This window comes from Narcine bancroftii, chromosome 7 (assembly GCF_036971445.1).
Source record: "Narcine bancroftii isolate sNarBan1 chromosome 7, sNarBan1.hap1, whole genome shotgun sequence".
NCBI classification, from domain to species: Eukaryota; Metazoa; Chordata; class Chondrichthyes; order Torpediniformes; family Narcinidae; genus Narcine; species Narcine bancroftii.
The window spans coordinates 99118656-99140896 of NC_091475.1; the positions used below are offsets into that span (position 1 = coordinate 99118656).

The 22241-nt window shown below is 38.8% G+C and overlaps 1 protein-coding gene across 11 annotated transcripts in view; it reads left to right on the forward strand.

Moving 5' to 3' along the window:
• The window catches only part of LOC138739134 (ETS-related transcription factor Elf-1-like), a 154931-nt gene extending 133309 nt beyond the window's left edge, over window positions 1-21622 (forward strand). For all 11 annotated transcript variants that reach the window (XM_069890635.1, XM_069890636.1, XM_069890632.1 and 8 more), the window contains 6 exons: window positions 1817-1924; window positions 4158-4334; window positions 10487-10570; window positions 14214-14406; window positions 16773-17300; window positions 20103-21622. In XM_069890635.1, the coding sequence (XP_069746736.1) occupies window positions 1817-1924; window positions 4158-4334; window positions 10487-10570; window positions 14214-14406; window positions 16773-17300; window positions 20103-20712 (1700 nt within the window). In that variant the 3' untranslated portion in view covers window positions 20713-21622. The remainder of the gene's footprint in view (window positions 1-1816; window positions 1925-4157; window positions 4335-10486; window positions 10571-14213; window positions 14407-16772; window positions 17301-20102) is intronic.
• Window positions 21623-22241: the final 619 nt, after the last annotated feature.

Below are 22241 nucleotides of genomic sequence, written 5' to 3' on the forward strand. Positions count from 1 at the left end.
AGCTAATAAACAGATAATGTGATCACTCCCCCATTGATCTTTGTGAGATCTCTCTGTTCCTAAGAACAATAACTAGCTGTAAAACCCTTCAGGTTAACCAGAATTGTGAAAACGGCCTTGTAATTGAAATTGTTCTTTTATTGTTGTGCATGCTGCAGAAATCTTTGTGCTGGGGACTAAAGTATTTAAAGATCTTTCAAAGTGTACTCTGTTTTCTTGAGAGAGTTGATGTTAACAAAGTAAATAACAATCAGAGGGACATTTCCAAGGGGGGAGATGCTCATTCTTGAAAACCACTTCTTTCACTCTTTCAGCAAAGAGCGACTTTTGGTGTCACTTTTCTCTCTCGTCAAATTTTCCTTCATTTCCTGTTCATTCTGCTTCCATTTGTTAATTAATTTTACTTGATTTTTTTTTTCTCTTTATAACTTGTTCTCCCTTTATTTGTGTATGACTTCTTTGGCATTTGATAATTCAATTACACTTTTTTTCCATTAGTACTTATGCATACATACTTGGTGAATGTATAAGCTGTCATTATTGTCGTAATATATGCTTAATTGAATTCCTTTCCTTTTTATCCCCTCAAAGTTTTGAATGTCATTTGCTTGTTAAAGTATTGAGGGACTGTTGAACTAGTTAGTGTGTGCAGACTTTAATGCTGCTGTCGAACAGGTCCCATTATAGGTCTGTTTTTCACAGGAAAAGAAATGTATTGGAAGTGGAAGAGTCTTAAAAAGTGAAACTGTTGCCAATCTTTGAAGCACTTATTTTGCAAGGCTACATCAGATGATCTGATGGTCCCTACAAGTGCTGCTCACACTATTGTTCAACTAATCTGCTTGTGTGTTCATTTTCAACATTTGTATGTCTCACCATCCCTTTATGTACTTTCTGTTCCTTGCATGCTCTCTTTGTGTTCTATTACCCTGTTGTTAAGTATTGTCCCATTGCATTTCATGCTTTCCCCTCTCATGCTTGTACAGTCTCTTATTCTCCTGTGTTCTATCTTTATCTTGTTTTCTTGACCCTCTCCATATCCTACAGTGCTTTATGCATGTTTTAATAGTTCCACCTCATTGTATGACACAAGCATTGGTGGGCCAGAACTATTACAGTTATCCATGACAATTTAGCATCTTTTTGAAATAGTGAATCTTTCATAGACACTTCATGGGGATGAAATGGGGAGAGGCAAATCATTTTGTGCTCTTGACAGGAGAGAGGCTTTGATGGGACTGTTGGAGGTGGGTGTGTTTAGCTTTGATCTGAGGTAAATAGACTGAATGTTAGCAGAGAATGGAGAAAGAAAAGTAGAATGGGGGAGTGCATGGATATAAAGCTGGATAAGATATGGTAGAATTTTATTGATCACTTTGGGTTCGAAGGTCCAGAGCAGATCAAGTAATTGGGATTAAATTAATGCAAATTTTTGCAATCCATTCTTTGGAACATTGGATGAGTTTGATTTGATGAAGGTAGGATTTGTTAGACTATCAGACAATTCAATGGAAATATTTTAAATAATCCAGTTCTTTGACTAGATTGTATGAGTACTTTAAAGAGAAAGTAGCAGGTTTTGATCACTGGATCATGGCCACTTTAATCTGCTGAACAAACTCTTGAACAAAGCAGAAATAAATGATCAGAAATATTTTCTTTGACAACGAAAGATGTATAGTAGATGTGTGTGAACATAGAATGTATATGGATTTATTTAAACTTTGTTACACAGTATCACTGAATGAGATTCTTGTTTCACTCGACATGAGTCTTGTGTCAGGATTCCGTCAAGCTCTGTTCTGATTGTTTGCAGTGGAGGCTTCCTGTCAGAATGGAGATGAATCCATGGAAACAATTGAGGCTGCTGAGGCCCTTCTCAATATGGACTCGCCTGGCCTTGCCATAGAGGAACGGAGGATAAGTGAGTGCCAGTTCAATACTAATTATGAAGTTTTTTGATAGTCACAGAATAACTGAAATAATAATAAATTCTAAGTGAATATTAATCCGTGACAGTACAAAGAATAATTTGGTTATATAGGCCCTTCATCCCACTGAATCCATAATGGCCATCAAACACCCATTTGCACTTGTCCTATTTTATTCTCTCCACATTCTTGTCAACTCTCCCCAGATTCTACCACTCACCTACACACAATGGACAATTTACAATGGCCAATTAATGCACCAATTCAGCACACCTTTGGGAGGTGGGAGGACACCAGAGCACCTTGAGGAAACCCAGACAGTCACAGGAAGACTGTGCAAACTCGACATGGACAGTGCAGGAAGTTGCTGAAGCGGAGGCAGTAGCTCTTCTCGCTGTGCCACTGTATAGAATCACAACAGAAGGAGTTCCAGATTTTTCAGTTATTTTCTTTGCGCTTGTTTTCATCAAACTTGCATGATATTTTGCCCATATCCGCTCAGCTTTTCAGATCAACTTGGAAATTTCTCTGCCTAATCTGAATCCACCAACACAGAGCTTCACTCACGAGATCTGAGAATAGATCATCTGGAAATCTCTCACATGTCCCTCCTACATGTTCTCTGAGTTCCACTTGCAGCTCTGTTTAAAACTGTAGATTTAACAAATAGCTGAAGAATTCCCTTTACGTGCCCATTTTCAACAGTGACCAAGTCATAATATTTGCAGACTTCCATTTTTTGATCTGCTTTCAACCCCTGCTTCAGCTCAACTGGTTTGTGCTCTGAGTTGTTAGTATCCAACTCCTCTCTGCTTACACATTTTATTCCCAGATACATCAATCTGACACTGGTTACCAAGGAAAACATCTGGATTGTGCTCTAGATGGGCAACCATTAGCAGAATGAGCAAATTCTGCAGTGTTTCCACATTATGATGCGATGCCCATAAGACATTATCAACAGAGTCCCCTCATTTCAAGGAAGACCTCTGCAGTTTTTCACTGATGGACACTGAGGTGGCTTAGACCCACAGATACAATGGAAAAAATGTAATTTGTTTCTTTGTTTATTGCTAACATATACTACGGTTTCAATAGTGAAATGATCAACATCACATAATCACGAGGTTAACATGAATCTCAGTTAACCATAGAAATTGAAAAAAATGTTATTTGTTTCATTGTTTACTGCTAACATATACTACAGTTTCAATAGTGAAGTGATCAACATCACATAATCACGAGGTTAACATGAATCTCAGCTAACCATAGAAATCCTGGTATTTTGAGGTAATTCTTCTTATTGAAAGAACAGGGCTTGAGTGTTACCAAAGAAGAGATGAGACCCACCCTTTGTCAGACAATCTTGCAGGTGTCACAGAGAGAATGACTTTATTGAAGAAAGGGTAATATGGAATACACTGTTGGTAATGTGAAGTCTCTCTTCAGCTGCAGAATGAATTTTGAGCAATGAACTGATACAACAATATTTTTAATAATCTGCTCACAATTCCGTTTTTCCAATTTGTTGCTGCAGATTCAACATGGATCATTACAGTACAGGTCTTTCAGCCCACATTGTTGTGCTTAAAGCTAAAACTTTTTTTTAAATCCTTTATTTTTCTTCCATCCATGAGCCTGTCTAAGAGGCTCTTCAATGCCCCTATTGTTCCAGCCTCCACCACTACCCCTAGTAATGTTTTCCAGGCATTCTCAACTCTGTGTGTGTAAAAAAAAAAAAAAAAAACCTCTTACCCCTGATGTCTCTGCTAAATCTTCCCCGCTTCATTTTGTACCTCTGGTGTTTGCTGCTGCTGCCCTAGGAAAAGGGTACTGGTTTACTACTTTATCTAAGCCTCTCATAATCTTGTAGACCTAAGTCTCCTCTCATTCTTTGCTCCAAAGAGAAAAGTCCTAGCACTGCAAACCTTGCGTCATGAGAGATATTTTCCAATCCAGGCAACATCCTGGTAAATCTTCTCAGCACTCTCTCCATAGCTTCCACATCCTTCCTGTATGAGGAGTAGAATCAGCTATAATTCTATATCAACTCCTATAATTCTATATCAAACAATGGTGTAGATTTATCACAATAGCTATTTTGCATTTATTTGGGAAATTCTACTTGCTATTTAAATTGTCATAGACTATAGTTATTTAAATTACTGAAAGTACAGATTAGAGGTGTTGATAATTGATTTTTATTTACTTTCTCACAAACACCAGCTCATGTGTTCATGCCATCAGCGAGTGGGGTAATCACAGCTCCCATCACACACATCTCTATGCAAACAGATGGGGTTCCTGAGGTGGTGGAGAATGAAGAAGAGATTATATTGATGGAGGAAACTGCCCAGCAGGAGATGACTAGTGAATCATTGGAACAGACCAGAAAAAGAAAAGGCAAGTCTTTCATAAAGCTGGCATGAATTTCCTCATAGGTGCAAATGAAGTGGTTGTCAATTGGATTGAATTGTCCACCTTGCTGGTGTCTCAGCTCTTGGGTAATAGAGCTTCAGTCTGTGAACTTGAAATATTTTAATTGAAACTATATTTGAGGACTACCACACCAGGACAACTGAAATGTCTTCTTTCCATTATAAATTTGGATTTCCCCTCTCACTAATAAAGCTCAGAATTAGAATTTATTGTCAGGAAATTTGGTCTTTTGCAGCACTAATCATAGTATTCATATTATAACCATCTTATAACATCTTACTATTTAAAAAAAATCAAATAGTGCATGAAAAGTAAGGCAGTGTCTGGTTCAATGATTAATCAGGAATCTGACGGCAGCAGGGAGGAAGCTGTTCATGTGCTGTTGAGTGCTTGTCTTCAGGCTCCTGTACCTTTTCCTAAAGGTAGCAGGGTAAAGAGGGCATGGCCTGGGTGATGGGTGTCTTTGAGAATAGAGGCTGCCTTTTTAAGACACAGCCTCATGGAGATGGCTTGATGGAGTGAGGTCTGGTGCCTGTGATGTCGCAGACCAGGTTAACCACCATCTGGAGTTTATTCTTGTCCTGAGAGTTGGCACCTCCATATCAGGCAGTGATGCAACCAGCCATAATGCTCTCCACGGTACACCTGTAGAAGTTTATGAGAGTCTTCGGTACATACCGAATCTCCTCAGACACCTCACAAAGTATAGCTGCTGCCGAGCCTTCTTAGTGATTGCATCAACATGGAGGCTCCAGGACAGATCCTTGGAGATGTTGACAATGAGGAATTTGAAGTTCTTGACTGTCTCCACTACTGAGCCCTTAACAAGGATTGGGCTGTGTTCCCCTGACTTCCTCCTGAAGACAACAATCATCTTCTTGGTTTTGTTGATGTTGAGTGAAAGCTTGTTGTAATTTATGCTTAATTGAATTCCTTTTTTTTTCCAAACTTTTGAATTTCATTTGTTTGTTAAAATAGCCAGGGACTGTGCAGGCTTTAAATCTGCCATTGAACAGGTTACATTATAGGTCTGTCTTTTACAGGACAAGAAATGTATTGGAAGTGGAAGAGTCTTAAAAAGTGAAACTGTTGCCAATCTTTGAAGCACTTGCATTGCAAGGCTACATCAGATGATCTGATGGTCCCTACAAGTGCTGCTCAGACTATTGTTCAACTAATCTGCTTGAGTGTTCATTTTCAACATTTGTATGTCTCATCATCCCTTTATGTACTTTCTGTTCCTTGGATGCTCTCTTTGTGTTCTGTTACCCTGTTGTTAAGTATTGTCCCATTGCATTTCATGCTTTTCCCTCTGCACGCTTGTACAGTTTCCTTTTCCTGTATTCTTGTTATCTTTATCTTGACCCTGTCCATATCCCACAGTACTTTATGCATGTCCTCATGTGTTTAGTTCCACCCCACAAGCATTAGTGGGTCAGAACTATTACAGTTATCCATGACGATTTAGGATCTTTTTGAAAGAGTTGAAAAACTATTTGGTTTTGAAAAAGCTTGCACCCATATCTCCTCTGTTTCTTATACCTTCCCCCTTACCCCACCAACCCCCAGATAAAATAAGGACTGAGTTCCTCTGGTCCTCATTGTCCACCCAACCAGCCTCTGCACCTGACTTTTTGACCTCCAACACTTCTGCCAACTTCTGCATGACCCTCTCAGTTTCTCCAAGATCCCCAATCCACCCTTCCCTTATCATAAATTCTTTACCCCTTCAGGTACCTCCTGCTGTAAATTGCCTAAAGTTCAAAACTTGTCCCTACATCTCCTCCCTGTGCTCCATTTAGGACCATGAACAGATGTTCAGACAGACAGAGCTTTACCTGTGCATCATCCAACATAATTTACTGCATTTGATGTGCCCAGTGTGGCCTCCTTTGCATGGACAAGACCAAATGAAGAATGGGTAACTGCTTTGCCAAACACATTTTTCTGTGTGTGATTTGAAACAATGGCTTCCTGTTACCAAATAGTTTAACCCACCACCACCCCCTCCCCCAACTCTCTCACCAACTGCTCCCACGTAGATATATTTGATTGTCATCAACTTGATTCTCATCGATTGTCAGGTTGACACCAAACATAAACTTGAGGATCAAAGTGTCGTATTACTCTGGTCAGCCTTAATCCTCACAGCAGGATCAATGATTATTTTTAATTTTAGGTAATCTCCAATCCCCACTGTTTCTATTTCATCTTTATATACTGTTTACTTCTCCCTTCATCTCTCTCTAACTTTTCTTCTCCCCCATTTACCCCCTTCCTAGTAGTCTCTCTCCTGCCACTCCATCCTTCACACCTTCTGACTTGGCTTCTTTTCCCCCTTTATGTATTTCACCTTTTTAATCTTTATTATAGAGTTGATAAAAGTTCCAGAACAGAAACCCAACTTTTTGACATCCTTGTTCACCTTAATTTACCCATAGGTGCTGTTTATCTAAGTTGGCAGATCAGGTTATTATTTAAATGGCCGGGCAGAAGGACTTGGGAGTGCTTGTGCAGGAATCGCAAAAGGTTGGTTTGGAGGTGAAGTGGGCTATCAAGAAGGCAAATGAAATGTTGGTCTTCATTGCAAGAGGGATTGAATTTAGGAGCAGGGAGGTTATGCTGCATCTGTACTAGGTATTGGTGAGGCCGCATCTGAGTACCGTATTCAGTTCTGGTCTCCTTACTTGAGGAAGGATGTACTAGCTTTGGAGGTGGTGGAGAGGAGGAACATCAGGTTGCTTCCAAAAAGGAGTGGGTTAGTTTATGAGGAGAGATTGGGTCGTCTGGGGCTGTACTCGCTGGAATTTAGAAGGGGATCTTACAGCAAGACATAACATTATGAAAGGCAGAGATGAAATAAATGTAGGTAACCTGTTTTCATTGGTGGGGAGACCAGAACTAGGGGACATAGCCTTAAGGTTCAGAGTTGTAGATTTAGGATCGAGATGAGGAGGAACTGCTGTTCCCAGAGGGTGGTGAATCTGTGTAATTTGCTGCCCATTGAAGCAGTGGCGGCCACTTGGTGAATAAATTTAAGACCAGGTTGGATAGATGTTTACATTGTTGGGTAATTAAGGGACATGGTTGGGGGGGGGAGGGGGGGGCAAGTGTGTGGCGATGAGCCTATCATCAGATCAGCCTACTCAATTTTATTGACATCCTTTCCTATTATTTATATCCAGTTTGTTAATTTGAATAAAAGAATATCAACTGCACTTTCTAATTATACTCATAGTGGTTTGGGGGTAAAAAATGAAACCCCTCACTCTTTAATATCAATGTACACTTGCTTTAGATTATATTTTGGTTGAATCTTATAATGAAAATAAATCAGCATATATGAAAGGATCCAGTTTTTATTTATTGCACTACTTCATTGCAAGTATTAGGCACAGTGAGTTGAAGGAGGTGTTGTTCTCACTGGTTTTATTTCCAGCTGTTATTAGATAATTGTGAATCCATAAATATCATCACCAATGGGCCGTGGAACGATTCCAAAGCTCATAACTTGTTCCTCTGAAAGTTAATACTTTGCTTTCAGCCTGTGGACTGGAAGATGAGTGGGTGTTATTTCTCGTTAATAATTGTGTTTTTTTTGACTACTTTCCTGTCAGAATGACTTCACATTTTCTTTGCCTTGCGATTTGAAAAGCCCTGAAACAAAATTGTGTTTCACTTTAATAAATACATTGCTATTTTTGCACTAAATTGAAATTATCAGCGTGCTCCATTTTAAAAGCAAATAAAATTAAGAACTATGTCATGTCTTGAATGGTTGAGATTCTCCAACTGCCTTGCAGTTAGTCTGCCTTAGTTTTGTTGACTTTCCTGTTGATCTGCCCTACCAATCTTGCAGACTTGTTAGGATCCCTGCACTATGTTAGTCAAGCTTCCTCCTAGTATCTTTTCATTCATGAATTTGGGCGAAGGAGTATGATGAGATTGGCTGGGCCACATTTATACATGAGAGCCTGAGGTTACCTAGTTATATGGTAGCATAGAATCATGAGGCCACTGGTTCACACCGAATAAATTTCTCTTGGTCTGAAGCAGTACAACTAGTCAGTACACCTATAAATTTAAATTATTAATTTATATAAATTTAAAATTATAGGTAACAACAGGCCTTTCCACGAGCCCATGCTGCCTAATTACAACTAATTGACCTACAACCCCTTTACGTTTTGAAGGGAGGGAGGAAACAGAATCACCCAGAGGAAATCCATGCAAACACTAGGAGAAGGTACAAACTCCGTTCAGTGCCGGATTCAAACCCCGGTCGCTGGCTCTGAAACAACATTGTGTTAACCGCTATGGTAACCATGCTGCCTCCTCCAGCATATAATATTTCTCATAACGATGTGCCCTCCATTTCCTTTACCCCATCATTCGTTACCTTCAACTGTTCTTTCCATACTTCAATGATTTCCTCCTTTTGTGGTCCCCAGAACATACCTCTCTGAGCTATGTTAATGTCTTCTTTGAGGTCAAGTATTATTTTCATTTTAATTGAAAAACTTTAATATATCATGGCATTTAGATAATAATGTAATTTGTAACAGTATCTGTTAACGCAACCAATTACAAATCCTATTTTAATTTCACTTATACAAATATGCTCTCAGAAGTCCTACTTGAATAAGACTATCTGATCTGATTGGTATTTTGTAGTCCATGTGTCCAAAACAAACCTGCTTGTTAGTGCAATGCTGTGTAGGTGAAGAAGGAATGAGTACTTCATTTGATCTACTGCTGCACCTATGGTCTGCCTGCTGACAGCAGCAGTACTTTAGCGCCGGTTGTATAGTTATCTATCGAATGCATGGTTAGAACAACATTTTGTTTTTAAGTCTTTGGAAGTGAGAACCTAAATCACTGCAGAGTTTACATTGCTTACATTACTCTATAAATTGAAACAAACCTGCTGGGAATCATCCAAAGGTCTGGAAACAGTGTTAGGAGACGAGCATGGAGAATAGGGAATAATGTATTCTGAATTAAAAATGTGCTGTAATTGAATAGTTGATGCCAACTTAGTTCCATTGAGTGTTTGTAATCTGATTTAAAAATAATTTCCTGTACCCCCTGTGGCTTGTGAAGGAAGTGACTTTCGTGTACATTCATTATGTAATATTGTCACCAGTGCACTATTTTGTGGAAGTAGGAAATTTTGAGCAGAAAATAGGCTGTCAGGTGCAGTTATGTTGATCTTTAATAGTTTAAACTAAAGCATGTGAAGTCGAGGCCAAGACACACACAAAACATCCATGTCTCTCACATGTGTTTAGTCCCATCTCTATCAAATTTCTTCTGAACCTTTTGATTTTAGTGTGGAATTTTATTTCTTTTGACTCTGAAAAATATTCTTCTGATATCATCACTGGATTGTTAAGTATCTAATGCATTCTTAGCATGATGTTCAGTTGCACTTGAGAGCTTGTTAACTTCTCTCTCTCTCTCTCTCTCTCTCTCTCTCCCTCTCTCTCTCTCTCCAACTGACACTGACAGAAAGCCCATGTGACTCTCTCACTTGCAAAACCCCCATCTTCTTCAACAAACAACAGGAGTTCTTCTCCTTGGTCAAGATGTTGTCTTAGATAAACAAAACCCAGGAGTGACCTTTCTGTGAGCACTTTGCGGAAAGGTACTTGTAGCCAGTTTATCTCCAGTCCATTCATTTTATGACGTCAGTTCAATTAGCACCTACTTGTGAAATGTGCATCACATTCTCCTGAAATCCTGCAATGTTACTAAATATGAATTCTTCAGTCTTTCAAATAAGATCTGTTTTAAAATGTGTGTATATATGTAACCTTACTCTAAATCTTACAAATTCCCCAAAATATTTATCCATTACACTAGGGAGAACATGCAGATTCCACGTAGTCAGCATCAGATGTCAGGTGTACTACTTGAACGTCGAATGCAAATTTCAAGGTGAAATTGGATAAATATTTGGAAAGATAAAGGTACTGAGCCAAATGGTTGGGGCAGGGGAGTGGGACAAATGTTTCAAAGAGTCAGCACTTACTTCTTTTTCCACTTAAAATATAATTTTATTTGGAAAAGAACAATGACAACATTAATTAAAACTTTGAATATTTTATTTCAAGGGCGAAAATTGAAACCACCTCGCCCAGCTTCACCGATGGTAAATCCAGAATTCCCTGTGAAAAGGAAAAACAAGGATGGCAAAGGTAATCCCATATAAAAGTAGCACTTTCACAAATTCATGGTTGAGGTTTGGCTCTCAAGTTTGTGAGCAAGAATATTGTCAGAGATGAAAATGCAAATACAGTTTTAAAGGAAGTGAGTTGAGCATTTGACACTGAAATAAAATAATGAGGTTATTTGTCTCCATTTTAAATTTTATTCCAACATGAGCACTGGCAAATTAGAATAGCTTAAGCTATGAGAAGATGTGACCCGTTTGAGAGGCAGGTCAAGTTGGAGTGCTTCCTCCAGGCCACAGGCACAATTTACAACGTCTTCCTCAACCCTGCCCTCTTTGACTCTTGTCTGGAACATAGGTGCTTTGGGAAGCTTTTGCATTGTGACTTTGGCACCTCGCTAAAAGGAGTCCAGCCTGTCCGTCACGCCACCAGTGAAACAAGTTAATTTCTGTGGAATGCACAGGATTCATTTTTTCCTCTAAAAGGGTATGCTAAATGGATTCAGTGACAGAGTGCCAAAAAGGTCATTTGACCGTAGCCTTGCAAGATGGTGAGCAATGCACATTTTTAAATTTCATTATTCCCTCCCAAATTCAGTATTAAACAGTGAGCCAGTTACTGCACAATTTGGCCTGCTCTTCATGACATTATCACAGCTGTGTCTGTTGTTGGTGGGTCTGTCCTCCAGGCTTTGTAGCTTAAAGAAATGACCTCAGACTAGGCCCAGGGGCTTTGGAACTGCTTGTAAATATCTGATGAGTGGAGATATTTCAAAAACATGCAGACAATTTGATAAAAGTAAAAATCAAAGATTGAAATTATTTGAAAGCATTAGGAATAAATAAAACAACATTTAAAAAGAATCCGATCTCTGATGTGAATGTGGCCATCAAGGGCAAGTACCAAGACCATCTTGATACTTAAATTTACTTGCTCAACTACCAGCTGCATCAGTTATTTAAAAGAAAACTATTTTAAACGAGAGGGACTATAATTTTAATTATGATATTGGGTCAAATTTAGGCCTTTCAGTTGTAAAATTCACTGCAGTTACTTCTCAAGGCTACTTCAACAGCACCTCCCAAACCTGTAGCTGCGAGGTAGGAAAAGAGAAGCAAGTGCATGGGATCACCACCACCTGCAGGTTCACCTCCACGTCACAGATACCATCCTGACCTGGAGTAAATTTCAATGCCTTCATTGCCACTAGATCTAAATCATGGGCCTCACTCCCCAACAGCACACGATAAAGTCCGTTTTAGTTGGAAGCTTACTGCTGCCTTCCCAATTATGGTCAGGGATGGGCGATGAATCCAGATCTTGCCAGTGATGCCGAGATCCTGAATAATGAACAACTTGTTTAAAAAGAAAAATCTTTTTTATTACATATCAGCAAAATTAATGAAGATGTGCTGCAGATAATGAGTTGCATGTGGATGCTTTAATTCAATGGTTCTCAACCATTTTCTTTCCACTCATACCACTTTAAGTAATCCCTATGCCATGGGTACTCTGTGATTAATAAGGGATTGTTTAAGGTGGTACATGAGTGGGATGGGGAAGTTGCAAATTAATGCTCTAGACCCAATTATTACTGAAATATTTTGCTTGAGAAAAATTGTCATTGGGCCATTTCCTTTGGAGTTATGAAACTGCACATAACAAGTCAATTAGGGACGATTAAAACAATGGCTTTCAAACTTTTTCTTCCCACCCACATACCACCATAAGCAATCCCTTACTAATCACAGAGCACCTATGGCATAGGAAATACTTAAAGTGGTATGTGTGTGTGGGGAAAGAAAAAAGTTGAGAACCACTACTTTAATTCCATCATTGCCAGTGGTGAATCCACTGAAGGAGAGGTTTGATGCACTTTGCAGTGTGCAGAAATGAAACTTAGGAGTGACCTCACTTTAGCTCATTGGTTTTGCTCGACATATTACAGTGAGAAGACAGCATTGAATCATTTCAATTGTTAATAGAAAAATCTATTTTTTTTTTCATGTTTTTGATCTGGATTTCCCCTTTGATAAAATTCTACTACGTTGCCAAACATGAAAATAACATCTGTCAAACAACACTATCTTTATTATAATGTTGTTTAACTGCTAAACCACAACTGCTCATATATTGATCATAAATGATGCACATCTCTTTATTCTCTCATACCTCAGTAGTTTTGCAAATTAATTTTTGCACATTTGTGCCTTTTTGTCAACTAATAATAATTTAACTTGTGGATAGAATATTGATCTCATTGATAGAGATGGATTATCCTAATGTAATGTTTGTGGATTAATTGTGCATGATCTGAGGAGCGAGGACAGACTATAGCACAAAATTTTAAAAACCTGGTAGAATTGAGTAACTTTGATGAAAGTTGTGATGTGTATTGTGACTGTTTAAATGCTTCCATTTACCTCCCCAGAGTTAATGTGTTGAAAACCTGTATATGTTTTGAGAGACGGTGAGAGAAAGAAGCTGAATTGCAGAAAAGAATGGCTGATGTTTCAAGTGGAAATGAATTTTGAAGTAAATACTGGTGCTGTCACATCACCCTTGCACTCTTTTCAATATCACTTTTTTCTTATAAATGCCTCTTGCTTCCATTAACTGATATTGAGCACCACTTTTATATTTCAACTTGTGTAATGCAACTGCTGATGGTCAAATAGGAAAAGTATGTTGGGGTTTCCAAGGAATTCCTGGAGGTAGTACCAGTATTTCCGGCCTGTTGGAAGTTTAGTGTTTCATCCTCCTGCATGGGTACCAGTGTGAACACATCTTCATTTCCATGCTCTGTATTTCACAAATACTACCTGTTTATTCTGCTTGCTATTAAAGATGTTGAGGCAGGATCCACAGAAGAATTGGTTTCAAGTCTTATGACAGGTGTTCATCACACATTATCATTGTGTTCACTCAGCTTCAGCAGTAAGCACTCTTGTCTAAGCCATATTCAAGTTACTTGAACACGTATCTGGGTTGATCTTGGGAAGGTGGAAAAATTCAAAAATGAGCAGAGGAACCAAATGTTAAGTTCCCAGCCTACACTTACAGATTCCCTGCTGCTATCTCACTGGTGGCGAGAACGTGGTGAATGACAATTGATTTTCATATTTCCTTTCTAACTCTCTGGTTTGAAAACTACCTTGAACATAAAATACCACAGGATATTCAATTATAAGGAAATTATAATATAAATGTTGCACATACCTTGCATCCAGCAACTTTAAGCTGCTCCCGTCGGGAAGAGATACAGGAGTATCAGAGCCAGCACCACCAGTCTGAGGAACAGCTTCTTCCCATGGACAGTGAGAATGCTGAATGACTAAAGGAACTGCTCACACAGACCATACGAGACTCTCATATTCTTGAAACAAAATTTATTTATTTATTTATTGTATCGATTAAATACTTGTCCTGCATATGTATTGTTTGTTTGTATGTGTATTTTGTCTGGTTGTGTGTCTGCAGGTTTTGTTAGGTTGTACTTGTACATTCAGATGATAATAAACTTGACTCAAAATATGAATCCATATTTTAGGTCATCAACGGTAGATCAGTGGACTGCGTGCCACAATGACTGCTTCTCAAAATACAAAACCTCAATACATGAATATTTAGCTTAGTTTGCATAATACTTCATGTTAAATACTTGCAGGAAACACAATCTACCTCTGGAAGTTCCTTCTGGCTTTGCTCCAAGACAAGAATACATGTCCTCGATATATCAAATGGACTCAGAGAGAGAAGGGCATCTTCAAATTGGTTGACTCGAAAGCTGTTTCAAGACTCTGGGGTAAACACAAAAACAAACCTGACATGAATTATGAGACCATGGGCAGAGCTCTCAGGTGCGTTGTATTGGTGTGGTGAGTATGTTGATGCACAATCATGTGTGAACAGTCCAGTTCATATGTGGAATTCTTAAAATGTAGTTTTGTTGTCAGTAATTTCCTTGAATGGTCCTGATTCTTTCTCAAGTTTCTTCTAGGCCACCATGTAATTCTCAGAAGCCCTTCCTGGCTTTTGCTTCTAAAACCTTGTGCTTGCTTCCTCCTTCTTCTTGACTACCTATCCCACTTGCTTGTCAATCATGGTCATTTACCCTGTTTCTGTGCAACAAATCTATCCAGAATATCGCAGAAGTGATCTATAAACATCTTCCACATTTCTGCTGAGTATTTCCCTTAGAACATCTGTTCCCAATTTACTCTTCACACTTAACTTCATGTTGGTCTTGTTTAGGCAGAGTACTGGGTCTCGTGGTTAAAGTGGCAAATTACACTAGACAACACATTTTTACCAAAAACTTTGCTTTCTGAAAAATAATTGGGAATTATGATAGACAAATTCAAGATGAACACAGATAATTTCAGATTTACTGTTGGAGAAATGTTAAATTTTATTGAATTAATAAGTTTAATCTTAAAGATGCTGGCGCATTGTGTGAGTTCATCAGGCCCAAAATGTTTTGCCGATGCCTTTCGTGTCGGTGTCTGACAATAGTCAGCCATCATTGATGGATTCCAATTTCCCTGGTTGCAATTTCCTGATGAAATCTTTCACCATGTTTGTCACTGACTGCACCAAGATCAGAAGGGAAGACGTCCAAGTGCAAATGCAGAAAATGAATTTTCAATCACATGTCGCACTTTGTGGTTTTGTATGCCTGAAGTAGACAAAAAATTATAGGAAATCACAAAAATAGGTTATATCTTTAAAAAAAAAAGGTACAAGATATGAAAATTATGAAGTGATTTCTGTGATTAGCAGCCCAAAATCCATAAAATACATCCAAAAGTTCTCAGGAAGCAAATCTTAGTGTCCAGTGTTTCTTCACCTACAAATCCTGACAAGCCAGTGTTTTCTTTCATGAGTTTCTTGTCCACAGATAGCTGTACCCTACCTGTGACATATTTCAGCACCAGATAGACCAGGTGTCTGTGCAAAGTTTGCAGTCTTACAGCTGCTGCCAAAACTTGATATTCAAATTTTTAATCCAGATCTCTTATTTGTCAGATAGAGCTTTACTGTCCACCATCCAGAAGTAGCTCAGTGAGGGCTTTTTCCTGTCATTTTCTGGCAGATGAGGGAGGATTGACTCATGTGAGAGCTTGAGCGGAAGAAGTCAAGCTGGTGCTGATGTTAATATTTATAGCAGGGCAGAAAGCCACAAATTCTTCTGGTTCTGACAAAAAAACTGGGTGAACCTTTGCCTTTGGTTGAGCCAAAGGGCCCAGGTAGCAGTAATTCTAAATTTTTGTTGGTTGCCCACATTGAGATGGCCCTGGAATGAAAGTCTTCAAGTAGGGTTGAGGAAATGCTTCTTTGACTAACCATCAAAATAAGCCCAAAGTGAGCATGATGCATAACACAATGACAATTTGTACTAATAGTTTGTATTTTCATAATAAAAATAATATTTCATATAATTTTGGAAGCATTGAATGTTTAAAAATCACCAATGAGATGCTCATTAGACCAGAAACCCAGTTTTTATTTTGGAGCTTCTAATTCTGATGAAGGCCATAAAATCATCTGAAGGAAAGTCATCAAATACATTGAAAATGCCAGTTATAATTCTTGGAAATCAAGAATTTTTGGGTGTTTTGCTGATTAGTGGCAGTCTAAATAGAAATTAAGCTATTAACATTCGTGAAGCCAAAAAGGCTGAACAATTTCAGTACCTGGCTCGATTATGGTTAAAATAAAAAGCATTTCAGGTAAGAGATCCTCTGAAGTGATCTGGAGTGTCAATCTGGTCCCACCCCCATAAACTAACAGTCCAGGACATGTATCATTGCGGGAGATTTTGCAGAGAGCTTGTGGGTGACAGGCAGTGATGCAATTACGGCCAGTATTCAACTCTAGGAGATTGAACAAGGTGAAGGCCATGTACAAGTACAGTCAAAGCATGTTCAATTGCCATTCACTTTAACACATTAATTAAGTTTTGTTTTTTTTCTGTTACAGCTCATAGTGTTTAAATTAACCTAGAGGGACTTTGGGAAGGCGAGAATGAGATTCCAGGATTTGCAAATGTAGTGAGCAATTTATAATTTTAGTTTATGATGGGTTTCTGCTTGCATGACTTTCTAGACAATAATCCCTGTACAAAAGGGCACAACTGTACTCCATTTGATAGAAATTTTGATTCGACTGAATATTAAAGGAATTGTGAGTCAGTTTTAACCCCATTGTTTTCTTTCATTTGCAGATATTATTACCAACGAGGAATCCTTGCTAAGGTGGAGGGACAGCGTTTAGTCTACCAATTCAAGGAGATGCCCAAGAATCTCATCTATATTGATGATGATGATCCCAGTTCCATTCCTCAAACCCAAGAAAATCCTCCAAAACTCACAGCGTACAAGTTTCCTGAAGCTTCAGAACCCCCTTTGCCTCTGACTGTCCTGCCATCAGTGGTCACAAGTTGCATCCAAACTCAGAAACCCAGGGTTGTCTCACAGGTAATGTCAAATGTGAGGGAAGCTTCAACCCAGCCCTCTACTGTAGTCAAGTCGGTGAAGGTGACTTACGCTGGAGAGACTGAGCAAGAGTCGGTGCACCTACTGTCATCAGAAATGTTGAAAGATGTTCAGCCCCTGCACAAGCTGCAGCAACCCAGTGTTCTCAAGACAGTGCAGGTTGTACAGTCAGCTCCACCTCACCATGAAGAGCAGAAGGTCAGCGACAGAAGCATCCCATTTTCAGCATCAATGACTCAGTCAACACAGTCAGTGAGGTAAAGAGGAAGTCGTGTTTTAAGACTCGGGTTCTAGAGTAGGTAATGCTGTAGCCTAAGTTCCAGCAATCAAGGTTCAATCCTGACCTTCGGTGTTGTCTGTGTGGAGTGTCACAGCCCTTCCTCATCCTGTTTCTGGGCTATCATAAATTGTCCCGAACTTAGTGGAAAGAGAATCAGATGAGATGGGGTAATAGGATTGTACTGGGGGCTGGTCAAGACTCGATGGCCTGCTGACCTTTTGTAGTACATGTTTAAATCAGTAGTCTAGCTCATCCCATCCCTTTGGGTTGTTGACATCCTTGGTTATGTGTGGTACAATTGACGTGTTCTCCATATCAGGCAAATGGAAAATCTACCAGTGCTCTTTTCCCTGTGATTTGTTTTAGAGATTTTTGGGGAATAGTACTAGGTAGTGAAAACACCAGACTTGAGCTTGGGTGGGGGTAGTGGGAAAATCTCAATTACATTAAAGAAATATTAATGGTTATTGTTAACCAAAAAAAAAATAAGCAGACCCCGTGAGTTGAGTGCAAAACACTCAGGTCACATAGTGTCCATGGGAAGTAAAAGATAACCAACATTCTGGGCCCTGATTCTTTCATTGGGAAAGTATTAAAGATAAGTTTCTCTTCCCTACTATTTGATGACCCAGATGAATGGAGGCAAAAAGATTCCATAGACACATAGGGCTGTGACTAACTGCTACTCATGAATAATCAAAATGCAAGCATCTCATAAATGGAATGATTTTTTTTGGATTTTATCCACTACCTTATGTGGGATTTTGTTGTAACATCTTTTATCCTTTCTCACTGTCCAGGAATATCTGGAACCTTTAGGTGGAGAGTTGCAGTGCCATATACCAAGAGGGCATGCTGCAAATTGTAGCTAGATGAGTCTTTAATCAATGTCTGTACAGTTGCACTTCCCATAGGAGCCATAAGCCAAGAATAGGGCTTTTGATGCTTATAGAAGTTTCATTGTTGAACCAGTTTGGTTAGTTTTTTTTTGCACTGCCAATAAGTCTGATTTACCCACTGGATTAGCATTGGGTACGGTAAAGCCAGGTTGAGTTTTCACAATCTTTCTGTGGCTGTGTGAATTTTCCTGGGGTCCTCTGGTTTCCTCCCACAACCCAGAGACATTCAGGTTAATTACCACTGGGAGTAAGAAAGGGTAGAATCATAGGGTGGGAGGGCATAGCAATTGATGGCAATCTGTGGAGCATACAGGTTCAAAGTTCCTTTTATTGTCACGTAATACATTAAAAATCTAACATACATGGTATGCTTTAACTTTTTCCTGCTGTCAGGCAATCAAATGGTCACCATTATTGTTGCCTGGCATCTGAACAATATTAATAAATGGGTTGGGATAGGAAGAGGGGGAAATTGTGAAGGTGGTCAACAGTCAGGGTAGGCCAAAGGACCTGTTTCTTGGCCGAATGACTGATTAAGCTAGACCAGTAAAATCTTTCCCACCCAACAATCCCTCAGGTTAATAAGTTGCTGCAAATGAAAACACAATTAAAAAAGAAAAAACATCTTTTGGAATTCAGTCATGGGGCACTCCGAGGCAGAGGTGGTGGGGGGGGGGGCAACTAACGATTTACAGCTATTTGCCGTAAATACGGTTGCAAATGTTGATTGAAAACATATTTGTTCCTCAAACTGTGAGTGACTTTCTTAAGAGGAACACAAGTTTTCATTTTCGTATTCCATCGTATCCTAGGCGGGAATCAGACTTTCAGGTAACTGCTATGTATTTCCTGGCCACTGTCAATGCCATCTTTAAAAATTGTGTTTGAAATTTGGACAGCCTCATGATAGGTCTTATGCCTGCAATGTTTCCCAACAAAAACAATTCTGGGTTTTGCGAAAAATGTTTTCCTCTAATTTGTTCTAGGAAATTCCCTAGATCTACCTAGAAGGGTCTCACCTTAGAACAAGACAAGATTGAATGTAGAAAAGTTCCCACCTCTGTGCCATATCTAAAACATTGGTCTGAAATTTCTGATTTAAATTTATTTAATTTTTGTGGTGTGAGATATAACTGATGCAAGAAATCATTCTGTACCACTCTATATCGAACATTAACAGCATTTGACATACTGTCTCAATATAGATTAGACTCAGCACTGTTCTCCAATTACGCCCAAGTCTGATTCCCACCTCTGTCTTGGCTAATGTGCCCCCCCCCCCACCCCACCTTAGGAGTTTTTGCTTGAAATTAGAAATAGTGCTGAAATAAATTTCTTTATAATCCCCTTTCAAATCAGAGTTTCCAAATCGCTGCACTTCAGTAAAGTCATTGAAGGACCTAATTTGTCCCTTAAATAAGATCTCAGTTGAAGATAGGAGAGAAAATAATTATTTAACAAACCATATACCCAGATTTTAAAATCCATTATTGGGCAGCCTAGTCAAAGTTTATCACCTCTCTCTTTGAGGGGGGAAATAGGCCATCCTTGGCACAAATTGAGCTGCACAAGGTGGACGAGAGGATAGCAGGAGATTTTATTTATAAATGGGATGCTAACTTGGTTTCAGGAATAAGATAAGCCCCACTATTAAAACATGTAATTAGTGTTCAGGATAAAATAAATCAGCAGATTGGAATTAAGGTGTGGTTATCCCCAAAAACACCCTTGATTCAAAATAGATTAATACCATCAATATTGGATAACAAGATCCTGGACACCTGGTCTCAGAAAGTGATCAGGGGAAACTTCGTCATTCCATCAGTTAAAAAATATGTATGGTGGAAAACTTTTCTAATCTGATTTTGTTCTTTCCCCAGAACAATAAAGACTCCATCACATGTTCCAGTTGTTGTCTCACCAGGAGCCCAACGAATCGGTACTGTTACGCTGCAAACTGTCCCTCTCACGACTGTGATCACAAGCACTGATTTAGCAATGTCTTCTCCCAAATTTATTTTCCAAACAGTTCCATCTTCCCACCAAGAGACTGTGCTGAAAGAAAACATTACATTGCAGGGGGACACGGTCATTGCAAACATAGTTACACCCACCTCTCTTGCAGTCCATGGTGCCAACCTTGACCAAGTTCTTCCAACCAGTCCTCATCTGCCAGATAATACAACACAAGCTGTGTCATTGTCAAGTGCAGTAGGTGCTGCCACACCTGTGGTGACCTTTGCAGCTACCAGTCAGCAGGTTATAAATCAACCACAAGGCACAGTCTTCACGTCTGTGATCAAAGCACCAGAAACCAAGCAACCTGTTATCCAGACTACAGCCAAGCAACAAGAGCAGAAAGGGCCCATGGGAAGCAGCCAGAGTGAGCTGAGAACACAGCAGTCCCATGTTATTGTGCTCACAAACACAGCTATGCTTCCTAATCACATGCTGTTTGGAGGAGGGGATCACAGGGAAGTGGACACATAGTGACATACAAAGTTTCCCTTCTATGTTTCCTTATCTCCATTCCCAATTTTAAAAAAAAACCAAGAGCTGCAAAGACTAATTTCTGGGTGGTTTACTTGAAGTAATGTTCAACTCAACTTGTGATTAGTTTTAATGTTATAAATAGAAAGTTACAGGGCAAAGGTGCTAAACTGGAGGCAAGGGCAGATGTTAGAAATATAATCTTAAGAAGCATTTGCTCTTAGTTTTTTTTATTTCTAGTTGACTTTGTTATTAGCAGAATTAATTGTCTTCAAATTGAGTTACATTTCTTTCAATTAAAGTGCCACAGGAACTAAATTTAGATGCCTTTTATTGATTGGCACAATATGATCTTATGTAAGTGCAGATGAATACATTTGGATTGTTTAATGCTGAATGTTGTCTCTGCCTGGTCAAAGTGTTCAGTTGAATTTAAAAGTTGGCTCTTTTAATACTTCGATCCATGTGATTAAGCTGTTTTAAAACTTGATCATACAGAAATCTGTTGATTTTTAAAAAGCAAGCTGAATATCCAAAATATTTGACTGGCCTGTTTTACCATGACTTTCATTCCTCTTTCCTTATTACAAATTAGAGAAACTACTAGGAATCAAACGGAAGAAAGGAATCAGTTAGATGGGCTTTTGTCAGTGTTTTTTTTAAAGAAATTATCCAAGGACTTTTTATTTGTAGCAACAACCTTCAACCCCACAATGTAAATATTAAAGAAAACATTTCCTTTTGTAAATAATGTATTTTGTGTTCTATTTTTGAGGTTGGATATTTGAAAATTCTGATTGGCAGCTCTTTTTTTTAAAAAAAAAGGTACATTTTGTATAGTTTTTGTTAGTGTTACATTCTCCTTCAAATGAAAGTGTTAAAGGCAATAAATAAATAATTTTAGTTGCTATATTTGTGTGCTTGCAATTTTACATTTATAGTAAATGTACAGTAAAAATGGATGGCTGATCCAATTGAGTTGATTTCTCGTCAATTTGTATACACTATCAACAATGCAACTTGACCTCTTGTGTTTCCAGGCCAACTTTTTTTCCTACACAAGTAGATCAAAAATGGTTAGAGTCATAGAGCAGGCTTGTGAATCCCCGTAAATCACTGCACCCTCTCTAGTTTATTGGAGTTTCTCTTTAATTTCCATTAACAATCTGTCATCCAATTGTTCTGAAACCCCAATTATAAAACATCTTAGTCAATCACTAATTGAAAATATGGGCCACCTGCACCCAGAGTCGGGGGTCAGGAACTTGGATACTATTTTATGTTGCTCCCTAGTTCTTAGTCTTTTAAAGCTTTGTTTCATGGTCTCTTTCACTCATTGGATTGCTGGAAATGTCATCATACTAATACGTAATGTGGAGAAAGGTGGGTGGTATTACTAGGAGTGACATCAGTAGTCTGCTAATCCAATTCTACAAAGTCCCAAAGTTGCTGGATTATTGGAGCTTTGCAGGACATCCATAATTCTGCAAGAACTATTTTTAGTGCCTTGACTACTTGTGTGAATCACT